General features: G+C 38.9%; 3 protein-coding genes across 13 annotated transcripts in view; 2 read left to right on the top strand and 1 right to left on the bottom strand.

The window, feature by feature from the left end:
* LOC136845024 (longitudinals lacking protein, isoforms H/M/V-like) overlaps positions 1-14,202 on the bottom strand; it is a 345,912-nt gene that overhangs the window by 140,149 nt on the left and 191,561 nt on the right. The gene's annotated exons all lie outside the window — the stretch shown is intronic.
* Positions 2,229-5,580, top strand: LOC136845020 (sericin 1-like). Its single transcript, XM_067114699.1, is given in 4 exon segments — positions 2,229-2,304; positions 3,451-3,768; positions 3,771-3,795; positions 3,798-5,580. Coding segments are annotated over 4 exon segments (1,980 nt in total). The 5' UTR covers positions 2,229-2,283; the 3' UTR covers positions 5,414-5,580.
* LOC136845019 (sericin 1-like) lies at positions 10,027-13,467 on the top strand. The gene is made up of 2 exons (XM_067114698.1): positions 10,027-10,112; positions 11,348-13,467. The coding sequence occupies exons 1-2, from the start codon at positions 10,092-10,094 to the stop codon at positions 13,298-13,300; spliced, it is 1,974 nt and encodes a 657-aa protein (XP_066970799.1). The 5' UTR covers positions 10,027-10,091; the 3' UTR covers positions 13,301-13,467.

Raw genomic sequence — 14,202 nt, 5'->3', positions numbered from 1 at the left:
CATGGGCGGTAACTGAATTGTCCACTCACCTACACGCTTGCGAATTTCTCACAGCATTCTATCGTCTATGAATGAAGCTGAAGTCAATTTGGGATGCAAAAAGGTAATACACAAGAGGTACACGATCAGTGAAGGCGAATTGTTTTGTCTTAAATGTTTCAAAGAGTTGGTTTAACATATAGCTCTTGAATGCCTCTTACAAGAATCTCGAAATAAAAACACCATGGATCTGGAAACTAAAACAATGCAGAAGAAACTCATAACAATGCAGTAAATTATGTACCGGGTAGTTAATCGACTGTGTTGCGTCGCAACCAAGGTGGAAGAAGGCATGGGCTCAATGCCTCACCTAATGAAAAACTTTTCCGAGTTTCGAAAGTTTAACAAATTCTGGTGCCAACTTCTCTAAGGATACGACTTTTAAGTGAAAGCACATATTACAATTTGTATGTTATACATACACACACGTATATATATATATATATATATATATATATACTATATATATATATATATATATATATATATATATATATATATATATATATATATATATATATATATATATATATATATATATATATATATATATATATATATATATATATATATTAATATCATGAACTGATTAACTGGTTAATAAAAATTTATCCCGTGTTAAAACTACTCATGATAAAAGCAACTGCAAAAACTGGACTCATACTGGCAGAGAACTAATATATATATATATATATATATATATATATATATATATATATATATATATATATATATATATATATATATATATATATATATATATATATATATATATATATATATATATATATATATATATATATATATATATGGCATAAATAAATCTTAAAAATAAGAACAGTAAATAAAAGAACTCAGAGAGGTGAAAAACCTTAAAAAAATAAATAGAAAATAAAACTAACAATAAAACTGAACTATAAAAACTACAAATGGAATGTCTAAGTAAAATTATAAGTCGCATACAAAGAGATGTACTCCCAGAACCACATAGCCTCCACAATTTCATGACTGCAGCGATCTACCTTCTGTACATTTATCTACTCCTGCAATTTCATGACCTCAGAGATGGCGATCAGCTGATCGGACAATGATAAAATCAATTCGAACGAAAAAATGGGACATCTTCGATCCAACAAGACTATATTGGCTGTTGTGGTTTTTCATCCTCTACTATAAGACACATTAAGCTTGCGTGTGTCTGGAGAGAGAGAGAGAGAGAGAGAGAGAGAGAGAGAGAGAGAGAGAGAGAGAGAGAGAGAGAGAGAGAGAGAGAGCGCTAATATACAACTTGCTGCTTCATTAAAACAAATAACTGAAACTTATTCACAATTGCAAAAATGCATTTTACATTCAATATAAATACAGAGACCGTTAAATTTCCAAATCTTAAAAACAGACTGATTTTTTAAGACACGTGATTGACAAAACCTAAGGAGATTCATTCATTATTATCCGATCAGTTACAAAGAACAAAATGAAAACAGAATAACAAATTCTAACATGTCATGAGATGAAACAGAACTAACGAATATTCCCCCAACCCTCAATTCAAACTCTTATTTTAAGACGGGAACACTCTGATGGTAGATTAAGACTGGAAACCTTTTATTCCGATTCTGAAGAATGGAAGACACTGATTCCAGTTCTAAAAGCTGCAACTCTTTCCCCGTGGCTCTAAGACCTGGAATGCTTCACTTTTAACACTACATATGGAACACTTCCATTCCTCTCTACAGAATTTCCTTAGGTGCAAACATCAGAAGAAACACTTGAATCGTTTACATTAAATTCATTACAAGTGTGGCTAAATAATAATATTACTGAGCTAATGATAACAAAGGATCATTATGATAAAGAACGAGGGAAATAATCGCACTCAGGAAATCTCATTTAAAACTTCATAAATCAAATGAACAACGGAAGAGAAACAACGGAATGTGAAGCACAGGATCTGGTTCTCCCAAGGGCGATCACAGGCACAGCTCTTTACAGACCACGAATTCAGATCTGGCAATGAAGGTACTGGCTGATGCCCTGATTTCTGTCCTTCTACCCCCTACCCGTCCTCCCAAAAAAACTTGCTCACCACCCACCCCCACCCAACCCCGTCCACTCTCCTACTCTCATTCCGTTTCACAGCCTCCTCTGGGTATAAAAGGGCCTCATCTCTTGCAAAGGCAGCTCACTCACTCGTGGGCCATCGGCGTCGCCTGAAGGAAATCCACCCTCCCAGCCATCTCCACAATGGCCTCCTGGATTAGCTTGGTAATACTGTAGCACTCAGCGATGTGTTGAGAGGAGTACCTTCCTGTATATCCAGCTCTCTCTCTCTCTCTCTCTCTCTCTCTCTCTCTCTCTCTCTCTCTCTCATTCTTATGCCCACATTCACGAAGGAAATAAGGCCATTTATGTGTCCCTTTTATCGCCCTACAGGATTTTTCTTCTCCTGTTTTTCGTATGAAAAGCATATGCATAAGCTTCCTTCCTTCACCTTCTATGACACCCTTACTATGTTTTCATATATATTACCTTTTCTTAAGACGTTTACGAACTCAGTTACACTTATGGCTCCTATTTACCGGCACAAGGATAAGCATCAAAATTCATCCTGTGTACAGAAACTCGAGCATTTGAGAGTGGACATGTAACCACGAAATCATGTGATGGGGCTGATTCCTTTACCTTTTTATGCAACTCGCTCTCACTTGATAATCTTAAGCACTTTCACTCGAAACATTTAACTTACACCTCACAAGCATTAATAGACTTGTCAAAGGACTTTCCAGACACTTCCTGATTCTATGAAGGTGAAAGCATCTCCAACATGCCCACAAATCGGCCTTCTTCCTTCTCCAGCCTAATTATATAACATTTGACTCCAATCTCCAAAACAAACCACTCTACTTGCCTCCTTATTTCCCCTCCAACTCATCCTTAGACAGTCATTATTCTAAGTCCTTCCACTATCACCTACAAGCTCTTATTTAGGTCAAATGTAAGGAGGAACCTCCATTCACTCCTCAATCAAAATAACTGGAGCTCTGAACCTGCTTCTCTTAAAGTCAGATAATCATCTAATGTAAACAAAATTAACTCTTTGTCTCTCTTCCTACCTAACTCATTTCCGGTCATCTTTTATATAAAAACAAGCCTTAGAATGTTTTAGGTTAATTTCTGCAACCATGCCTGTCCCAGTCACTTTACACTAAAATAATTTCTGCAAAAACATGACACCAAATCTTTACGCTCATATCAAAATTCAAAGCATAAAGTTGATGTCATTATAATATATACTGCAATTTCTCTTTTCTAATAATTTTCGAACATTCTGTTTAAGATAAAGGGTAATCTTACAGACAGCACACAAAGGTCCATTTTCCAAATAATAATAGGAAATTTTATTATTTGCAGGTTGTGTTGTCTGTCTTGACAGTTAGCACTCTAAGTTTGCCTGGACCTGATGGGGCCTACAACATACCTCAAGTAGGAACTGGAAGGCGTTCCCAGTATTTTGTCCTTCATAGAGATGGTACTTATAAGTATGGCCATGATACTGGTGAAGGAGCCTTTGAGAGTGCCAAGTCTACAAGGGTTGGACAACAAGATGGAAAGTTTGGCTATGTTGATCCTGATGGCAATTCTGTAAATCTTCAATACACAGCTGGTGAGGGTGGTTTTGTCCCATCAGGATCTCACCTCCCACAACCACATCCTGACTTTCATGCAGCCCACATGCTGCTGCAAGGGCTCGTCCACCTTCGTTGATCCTCTCGCTAACCCAAATGCTGATGCTTCTTATGGTTTCCAGTTTGCTGGAGAAGGACAAACAAGATCAGAGCAAAGTGATGCCACTGGAAATGTCCGAGGATCTTACTCTTACACAGACGATGATGGAATCACAAGAACATATTCTTACACTGCAGGTCGTGGTACTGGCTTCGTTGTAGAAGGTAATGACCTTCCACTGTCACCTAAAACTCCTCAATCTTCTCCATCGACTCCAGCAGCTACACGACAATCTTCCTCAGGTACCAGATTCCCCTCAAGTAGCACACCTACAGGATCCTTAGGATCTCACTCAACTCTCTCCTCCTCCTCCTCCTCCTCCTCCCCTACTTACAGGCCATCTGCTGCAGGTTCTACGCCATCTTCCTCTTCTCTTGTTGCAGTTAAGAGTGCAAGTGGAACCTTTTCCTCTTCACACAGTGGTGCTGCTTCTTCACAAAGTTCAGCTAGTAATGATGGCTCTTACTCTTTCTCCTTCGATGCTGGTGACCATTCTCGCTCAGAGTCTGCTGACGCTAACCTTAATGTACAAGGACAGTTTTCTTTTGTTGCTGATGATGGTGTCAGAAGAAGGGTTGACTATCAAGCTGGAGCTGATAGAGGATTCACTGCATCTGGAGATCATCTACCAACTGCCCCATCTTCAAACACACCTGCCTCCTCCCAGTCCTCTGCCTTCCATGGTGCCTCACGTCCATCAACTTACCGTGCCCCATCACCTTCTCTTCACGGTTCTGCCAGTCCATCTATTTCTGCTGGTTCTCAAACATATTCTTCTGGTACTCGTCCCTCTTCCTCAACTCGTCCACGTTTCGAAGAAGCTAATACTCGCAGTGAACTAAGGCCAGATGGAAGTTATGCTTTTGCATATGAAACATCCAGCCACTCAAGGAATGAAGCAGGTGACACCAGTAACAATGTTGATGGAGATTTTGCATTTGTTGCTGATGATGGTCAACGACGACAGATACAGTACCAAGCTGGTTCTGACACTGGATTCATTGCTGAGGGATCCCACATTCCAAAAGGTCCTATTGTCCCTGGAGCACCTTCTGGTCAGCCTACAGGTAGGATTACACCTGTACGAGAAGTCCCTTTCATTGATCCATTAGCTAATTCCAATGCTGATGCTTCCTATAACTTTGCCTTTGACTCTGAACAGTATTCAAGATCAGAGACTGCAGATGCTGACGGAAATGTTAGCGGAACTTACACTGTCGTAGATGATGATGGAACCCGACGCACTGTTCGCTTCCGTGCTGGACAGGGAATTGGTTTCGAACCTCAGGAGGTTTCTTCTTCAAGGGGACCTCGCCCATCTCGACCATCTTCTTCTTCTTCCTCTCCATCTCACACAGGATCAGTTGGCTCACCATCTTCTTCCCCTGCAGCAGCATTTGCTTCTTCAGCATCATCTCAAGTTGGAACATTCTCTTCATCGTCATCTAGTGGTTCACCACGACCATCTTCCCCCTCACAGTATTCTGCTCCTTCTTCACAAAGACACAGTCCACAAAACTTCCAACTCACTCAGTACGACGCCTCAAAGAACCCCAATAAATTTGGATACGTCTTAACTTTCAACTGATAATGGACTCAGGCACACCTTTCTTACAAACACGTGAGGGTAAGTTATGTTAATAATAATTATGAAACTAATGTATTATATTTTCTCACTATCACAGTACCTGCATTACCATGAAAAGCAAAGCTATGGCACATGTAAATAAAAACAATAAAAAGTGAGCATCGTAATACCCATTATTCTTCAGCCTTCGTTTTACCTACCATTCCTGGGCATGTGACTTAAATATCTACCATGAATATACTTGATATAATACGATTCGAATAAATATAAAACAATAACAAGACACACAACAATACCGATAAATTTATCTCACAGAAAGTACACCACTGCGGTTAAACCTGACTTTATCATAATTTTACAGAGACTTTCCTGTTTTCTCTATTGTTTTTAAATTCCGTGCATGTGCAGACTAATTAATCTTAATTGGATTTCATATCAACAAAAACTTTCATTAATTTTCTCCATTTTTTTTTCCTAAACAAATAAACGCAGCCACAACCTTTCGTTGAATCTAACAACCACATGGTCTTCTCATTGCTTGCTGCCTAAAGTTCTCATGTTATCTGTTTTGGTTTAAAAAACACAAGTGTGCCTTAAATAACCAAACTATGATTCTCCTTGAGGCCTACTATGAAATGTCTCCAATTCTTAAAACACAACAGGTATCTCTCTCTCTCTCTCTCTCTCTCTCTCTCTCTCTCTCTCTCTCTCTCTCTCTCTCTCTCTCATCTGTCTTGATTAAAGGATGTAAATTCCACATACTGACAGTAATCAGTTCACCAACTTATCCTTAAAACCTAATAGTTACTTTAGTAAAACAACAAAGAGGAATTTTCAATCGACTGTCTTGAACTGCAATCGAGGAGGAACAAGGCATATGGTTAACACCCTCATCTTTTGAAAAACTTTACCGAGATGCAGAAGTTTGACACATTGTGGGGCAATCATCTTCAAAATTAAAAAGTATAGTATGACAACCAATAAACTCAATCTCTCTCTAACTCAGCCATCTCTGTCTCTCTCTTTCTCCTCCCAACACCCCTTCTACTCTCTCTCTCTCTTCTCTCTCTCTCTCTCTCTCTCTCTCTCTCTCTCTCTCTCTCTCTCTCTCCCTTTCCTGTTAAGATAGTTGCTTCAGTTACGTTGCCCAGCATTTATGACATTTTATATTTCATCCCTTCTCACCCGCCATTCCTATCGGGGCTGAACTTGGACTTAAAGGGCATAAGGAGTGTCACTCTTCATCTCAACAACCTCGAAAACTATGGATTAGACACTAATATCTGTTGTTTTAGGTTCTTTTTACATGTCACCCCCTTCCCAACCCTTCTCACCCCCTTCCTATCAGAGCTGATCTTGGACTTAAAGGGCATTGGAAGTGTCACTATTCGTCTCAGTGACCTCAAAAACTATGGGTTAGACACTAATATCTGTCGTTTTCGGTTATATTTACATGTCCCCTGCTTCCCCTACCCCGCCTTTTGTGCCAGTGATGTCAAACCCCCAACAGTATTCATTCCCAGGTAGTAAGTCATATGTATACCAAGTTTGGTTGAAATTGCTCAATGTGTTTCAGAGTTATGTTCGAACACACACATACACACATACATTCATTTTCATATATAAAGATATATATATGTATGTATGTATGTATGTATGTATGTATTATGTATGTATGTATATATGTATATATATATATATATATATATATATATATATATATATATATATATATATATGTAATTGTAATAGCTAAAATGCCCTTTAAACTTCTAGAATTCTTTGCATTTTTTTGGATATGCTTGTCACTACAAAGCCCTAACATCCAAGTGAAAGAAATTTGAAGAAATTATGCCGTCTGGTAGACGGGAAACAAACCCGCATTATCATAATCACAATGAGGTCACGTGCTGACCTGACGACAATAATCGTGACACAAGTTTGTTTTCTGCTACCGAACATCATAATTTCTTTATATTTCTTACATGTAGATCTTAAGGCTTTATAGTGACAAGTGTATTAAAAAAGCGTGAAGAATTCAAAAGTTAAGAGGGCAATGTGGCTATTACAACTACATATGTATCTGGTAAAAAGTGACCGGTATATTCTATGCACACTCATAGACACACACACATATGTATATATATATATATATATATATATATATATATATATATATATATATATATATATATATATATATATATATATATATATATATATATAATGTGTATAACTGAATCACGAAAATATGGAATGTGATGGATACATAAATACAAAATCCATGAAGGAAAGGGAAACAATGGAGTACTGCAAGGCCTTTCGACTTCTTGTCCTTTGCTTCGCACACCGAAAAAATGTAAAAATAAGTTTACAAAGGAGGCTCATACGACAGATGAGGATTACAAAAGAAAATATATGTAACTGGAACCCAACACAATTGAAGAATTAGTAGACATATCAAAACAGGGTTGAATATTTAGGAGGTTTTACAAAAAATTAGGCTCAACAGCTCAGAAGCAGGGGCACGACAATTAAAAGATTATACAAGAATGGTGACTGACCACTAAAAATCTTATAAAAGTACAACTAAATAGTTCTCCTTTGGGTAAAGAATAAAAATTTTTGCATGGTGAACATTTTTACAAAAAAAATATATATATATCAAACATGTCAATACACAGAAAATATATATAAGTAACTAATTTGTAATTAAGTCAGTGATTTAATCTTTTATGTCATTCTTGAATATTTTACTAATACAGGGGTTCAAATAATGCATGCCAGGGCGAAGGTTAAAATTACAACTGGAAGTAAGCTGTGTAATAGTAGATTCTACAAGATTTTGCAAAGAGAAATCTTTCGATTATATTATATATACATATATTACATATATTACATATATTATATATATATTACATATATTATATACATGTATGTATATACATATAAACATAATATATATATAAAGTATAGATTGAACGATTGATCGCATCAGTTAATAAAATCTCCACCATTACAATCATCAGTTCAGAAGGAAAGATCGGGCTACTCACGATGGTCAACCCCAAAACTTACCGTCACAAAACAAACCATTAAAGAGGGCCAAAGGGAAAAACAACCCAAAAGAACAATTCAAAAGCAGAAAAGAAAAGGAAAACAAACACAAACAGAAGAAGAAGAATCAAAACTACAATGGAATGACTAACAAAGAAAGATTCGCATACGTAGAGATGTACTCCCACAACCACATATCAGCCTCCACAATTTCATGACTGCAGCGATCTACTTTCTATACATTTATCTATTCCTGCAATTTCATGACCTCACAGATAACGATCAGCTGATCGGACAATAATAAAGTTCCGCTTAAATCATTTTGATCGAAACAACGGGACGTCTTCAATCCATGAACACTATATTGGCTGTTGTGGATTTTCATCCTCAACTATAAGGTGCTATACGTTTGGAGAGAGAGAGAGAGAGAGAGAGAGAGAGAGAGAGAGAGAGAGAGAGAGAGAGAGAGAGAGAGAGAGAGAGAGCAACGTAACGCTTCATCAAAACTAAAACCCCAGCCTATTCACAACGCAATGAAAGAATTTTATATTAACTATAAATGCAAAGACGTCAATAGACTAGAAAACCTTTAAGTAAATTTCAAAATAGGTCATACCTTTTTCTACGGTGTGGGATTGAGAGAACCTAAGGGGATAAATTATTAGTTACTTGGCCAGTTACTAACGTGACTGCAAACAGAATGAAAAAGTCCAATATGTCATGAGATGGAATGCAATTAGCCAATATTCACCCACTTCGAAATTGACGGAAAAACAATAAATAGCAAACATTGTTCTTCACACATGATTCAATTTCAAGTCAAAGTACAAAACCACTAAATTCAAAGTCTTAAAGACTAGAACATTTCGATGCTTGCTCTAATGACCGAAAACTTTTAATTCCAGTTCTTAGGAATGAAACACTGATTCCAGTTCTAAAATCTGCAACTCTGGCTCTAAAAACAGGAATGTTTTACTTTTAACTCTGCATATGAACTCTTTCATTCCAGACTTGATCTTATTGAGCTCGGGGGCAGCCTCTCTCAACACTGGCCCCCACACAATTATGCACAATGGAGGTACCTTCGTCAGAGCTTCGGCAAATTATTACTACATAATTTACTTTGGAACAAATATCGGAACAAACCACTAGAATCGTTTACATGAAACTCGATACAAATTTCGCTAGATGATACCATTATTCTGCTAATAATAACCACGATCATAATGGTAAATATCGAGGCAAAGAATCCCACTCAGCAAATGCAATTTCAAACTCCAAAAATCAAATAAAAACGGACAAGAGACAACGGAATATGAAGCTCGGGATGTGGTTCTCCCAAGGGCGATCAGGCACACCTGTTTACAGGCCACGACAGGCCACCAATTCAGATCTGGCAATAAGGGCACTGGCTGATGCCCTGATTCTGTCCCTCTCCTCCCTACCCTCTCTCATAACTTGCTCACCCAACAACACCCTACCCCGCCCACTCTACCTACTCTCATCCGTCTCACGACCTCCTCTGGGTATAAAAGGGCCTCATATCTTGCAAAGGCAGCTCACTCACTCGTGGGCCATCGGCGTCGCCTGAAGGAAACCCACCCTCCCAGCCATCTCCACAATGGCCTCCTCGATTAGCTTGGTAATACCAATCAGCGATGCGTTAGAAGGAGTACCTTCCTGTGAATGCAGTCTCTCTCTCTCTCTCTCTCTCTCTCTCTCTCTCTCTCTCTCTCTCTCTCTCTCTCTCATGTCCACATTCAAGAAGGAAATAGGGCATTTATGAATTGATTTTATTGCACTAAAGGATTTGTTCGTAGCAAAAGCATATGCATACACTACCTTCCTTCAGCTTCTTGGCCCACCTTACTATTTTTTCACATCTACGATAATCATGAATCGCTTTTCATATTACTTTTTCTTAAGACACTTTCGGACTTATGACCCATATTTACTGGCTCAAGGATTACCACGAAAATTCACACCGCGAACAAGAACTCGCAGACATGATAGTGGACATGTACCCAGTGTTCGTGACTCCACTTGTGATAGGGTTGTTTCTTTTACCTTTCTGTACCACTCCATCTTGCACTATCGTTTTCAACACTCCACTCTAGAAGTGGAGTTTACAAATACGCATCCATAAACATACCTGTCGCAAGACTTTCCAAACACTTCTCCATTCTATGAAGGCGAAACCAGCACCTCCAAGCATACCCACAAATGTGGCTTTTTCTTCCTCTACCCGACTAATTTTACTGCAGTTATCTCCCGTTGCTCAATCTCCCACACTCTTCCTTCTTTTCACTGGTGAACTTATTCAAATCCCTTCTTGTCCTAACCATCCACATGAAGATGGTGTACTCTTTAAAACTCCTCTCCTTCTCAGCACGTTTAAAAGACACAATCTCATTCTTGCCTCTCATGTATCACTATCACCGTACCTCTGGATATCATCTCTAAATCCGTAGTAAAACTACAGTAGGTTCTTTTCAGATCATCCAAAACGAATTTCCCTCTTATACACGGAGATAACATAAGAACCAATGGTATCACAGAACTAAAACTAATATTTCTTTCTTAACATTAATTAGACAAGTAAATTTCATTTCTAATGAATTAATTTTATTATCTGCTTGAATACGAATTTCAAAGACTAAGGTTAATTTGTCACTTAACACTAGAAATAATTTCTGCATGTAAAAGACACCGAACCTTCACACTAATATTAAAATTCATAGAACAGGGCCATAATGATATAACTACAATTTATCTGCTCTAAAAATTTATACTTACTGTTTATGATTAAGGTTAATCTTACAGATAGCACAGAAATGCATATTTTCCGTTTATAAAACGAATTTGTATTAATTGCAGGTTGTGTTGTCTGTCTTGACAGTTAGCACTCTAAGTTTGCCTGGACCTGATGGGGCCTACAACATACCTCAAGTAGGAACTGGAAGGCGTTCCCAGTATTTTGTCCTTCATAGAGATGGTACTTATAAGTATGGCCATGATACTGGTGAAGGAGCCTTTGAGAGTGCCAAGTCTACAAGGGTTGGACAACAAGATGGAAAGTTTGGCTATGTTGATCCTGATGGCAATTCTGTAAATCTTCAATACACAGCTGGTGAGGGTGGTTTTGTCCCATCAGGATCTCACCTCCCACAACCACATCCTGACTTTCATGCAGCCCATGCTGCTGCAAGAGCTCGTCCACCTTTCGTTGATCCTCTCGCTAACCCAAATGCTGATGCTTCTTATGGTTTCCAGTTTGCTGGAGAAGGACAAACAAGATCAGAGCAAAGTGATGCCACTGGAAATGTCCGAGGATCTTACTCTTACACAGACGATGATGGAATCACAAGAACATATTCTTACACTGCAGGTCGTGGTACTGGCTTCGTTGTAGAAGGTAATGACCTTCCACTGTCACCTAAAACTCCTCAATCTTCTCCATCGACTCCAGCAGCTACACGACAATCTTCCTCAGGTACCAGATTCCCCTCAAGTAGCACACCTACAGGATCCTTAGGATCTCACTCAACTCTCTCCTCCTCCTCCTCCCCTAGTTACAGGCCATCTGCTGCAGGTTCTACGCCATCTTCCTCTTCTCTTGTTGCAGTTAAGAGTGCAAGTGGAACATTTTCTTCTTCACAAAGAGGGGCTTCTTCTTCACAAAGTTCAGCTAGTAATGATGGCTCTTACTCTTTCTCCTTCGATGCTGGTGACCATTCTCGCTCAGAATCTGCTGACGCTAACCTTAATGTACAGGGACAGTTTTCTTTTGTCGCTGATGATGGTGTCAGAAGAAGGGTTGACTATCAAGCTGGAGCTAATAGAGGATTCACTGCATCTGGAGATCATCTCCCAACTGCCCCATCTTCAAACACACCTGCCTCCTCCCAGTCCTCTGCCTTCCATGGTACCTCACGTCCATCAACTTACCGTGCCCCATCACCTTCTCTTCATGGTTCTGCCGGTCCATCTATTTCTGCTGGTTCCCAAACATATTCTTCTGGTACTCGTCCCTCTTCCTCAACTCATCCACGTTTCGAAGAAGCTAACACTCGCAGTGAACTGAGGCCAGATGGAAGTTATGCTTTTGCATATGAAACATCCAGCCACTCAAGGAATGAAGCAGGTGACACCAGTAACAATGTTGATGGAGATTTTGCATTTGTTGCTGATGATGGTCAACGACGACAGATCCAGTATCAAGCTGGTTCTGACACTGGATTCATTGCTGAGGGATCCCACATTCCAAAGGGTCCCATTGTCCCTGGAGCACCTTCTGGTCAGCCTACAGGTAGGATTACACCTGTACGAGAAGTCCCTTTCATTGATCCATTAGCTAATTCCAACGCAGATGCTTCCTATAACTTTGCCTTTGACTCTGAACAGTATTCAAGATCAGAAACTGCAGATGCTGATGGAAATGTTAGCGGAACTTACACTGTAGTAGATGATGATGGAACCCGACGCACTGTTCGCTTCCGTGCTGGACAGGGAATTGGTTTCGAACCTCAGGAGGTTTCTTCTTCAAGGGGACCTCGACCATCTCGACCATCTTCTTCTTCTTCCTCTCCATCTCACACAGGATCAGTTGGCTCACCATCTTCTTCCCCTGCAGCAGCATTTGCTTCTTCAGCATCATCTCAAGTTGGTGCATTCTCTTCATCATCATCTAGTGGTTCACCACGACCATCTTCCCCCTCACAGTATTCTGCTCCTTCTTCACAAAGACACAGTCCAGAAGACTTCAAACTCACTCAGTACGACGCTTCAAAGAACCCCAATAAATTTGGATACGTCTTAACTTTCAACTGATAATGGACTCAGGCGCACCTTTCTCGCAAACACGTGTGGGAAAGTTATGTTAATAATAATTATGAAACTAATGTATTATATTTTCTCACTATCACAGTACCTGCAATACCATGAAAAGCAAAGCTTTAGCACATGTAAATAAAAACAATAAAAAGTTAGCATCGTAATACCCATTTTTATTCAACCTTCATTTTACCTGCGATTCTTGGGCAAGTGACTTAAATATCTACCATGAATATGCGTGAATATGATAAGATTCGAATAAATATAAAACAACACCAAGACACACAGCAATACTGATAAATTTATCTCACAGAAAGTACATCACAGCAGTTTAACCTGATTTTATAATAATTTTACAGAAGCTTTCCTATTTCCTCTATCGTTGCTAAATTCTGTGCATGTACAGACTAATTAATCTTAATTGGATTTCTGATCAACAAAACTTTTTTTTACATTTTGTCGCTAAAACTAATATGCACAGCCACAACCTTCCGTTAAATCTAACAACCAGACCGCCTCCTCATTGCTTACTGCCTAAAGTTCTCATGCTATCACTTTTTATTTTTAACACAAGTGTGCCTTAAATAACGCCACTATGATTCTGGTTGAGGCCTAATATGAAACGTCTCCAATTTTTAAAACAAAGCAGGCAGCTCTCTCTCTCTCTCTCTCTCTCTCTCTCTCTCTCTCTCTCTCTCTCTCTCTCTCTCTCTCTCTCTCTCTCTCTCAGCTGTCTTGTTTACAGGATGTGAATTCCACACACACTGCCAGTAATCACTTCACCAAAGGATCCTTAGAACCTAATAGTTACTGTAAGCTCAACAGAACAGACACTGCAAGTAACGTCATGACTGGTAAGTGGGTTTAGTGGAAAATCTTTACCTAACAGGAACACTCAG

Source organism: Macrobrachium rosenbergii, chromosome 13 (assembly GCF_040412425.1).
Source record: "Macrobrachium rosenbergii isolate ZJJX-2024 chromosome 13, ASM4041242v1, whole genome shotgun sequence".
Taxonomy (NCBI): Eukaryota; Metazoa; Arthropoda; class Malacostraca; order Decapoda; family Palaemonidae; genus Macrobrachium; species Macrobrachium rosenbergii.
Note: the sequence above shows the minus strand (reverse complement) of the source record. Positions and strands in the feature narration are given on the sequence as shown.

Excerpts from the sequence above, each read along its gene's own strand:
- LOC136845019 (XM_067114698.1), top strand. The coding sequence starts at position 10,092 with ATGGCCTCCTCGATTAGCTTG. Across the intron at positions 10,113-11,347 it reads TGGCCTCCTCGATTAGCTTG|GTTGTGTTGTCTGTCTTGAC; the intron begins GTAATACCAATC and ends TATTAATTGCAG.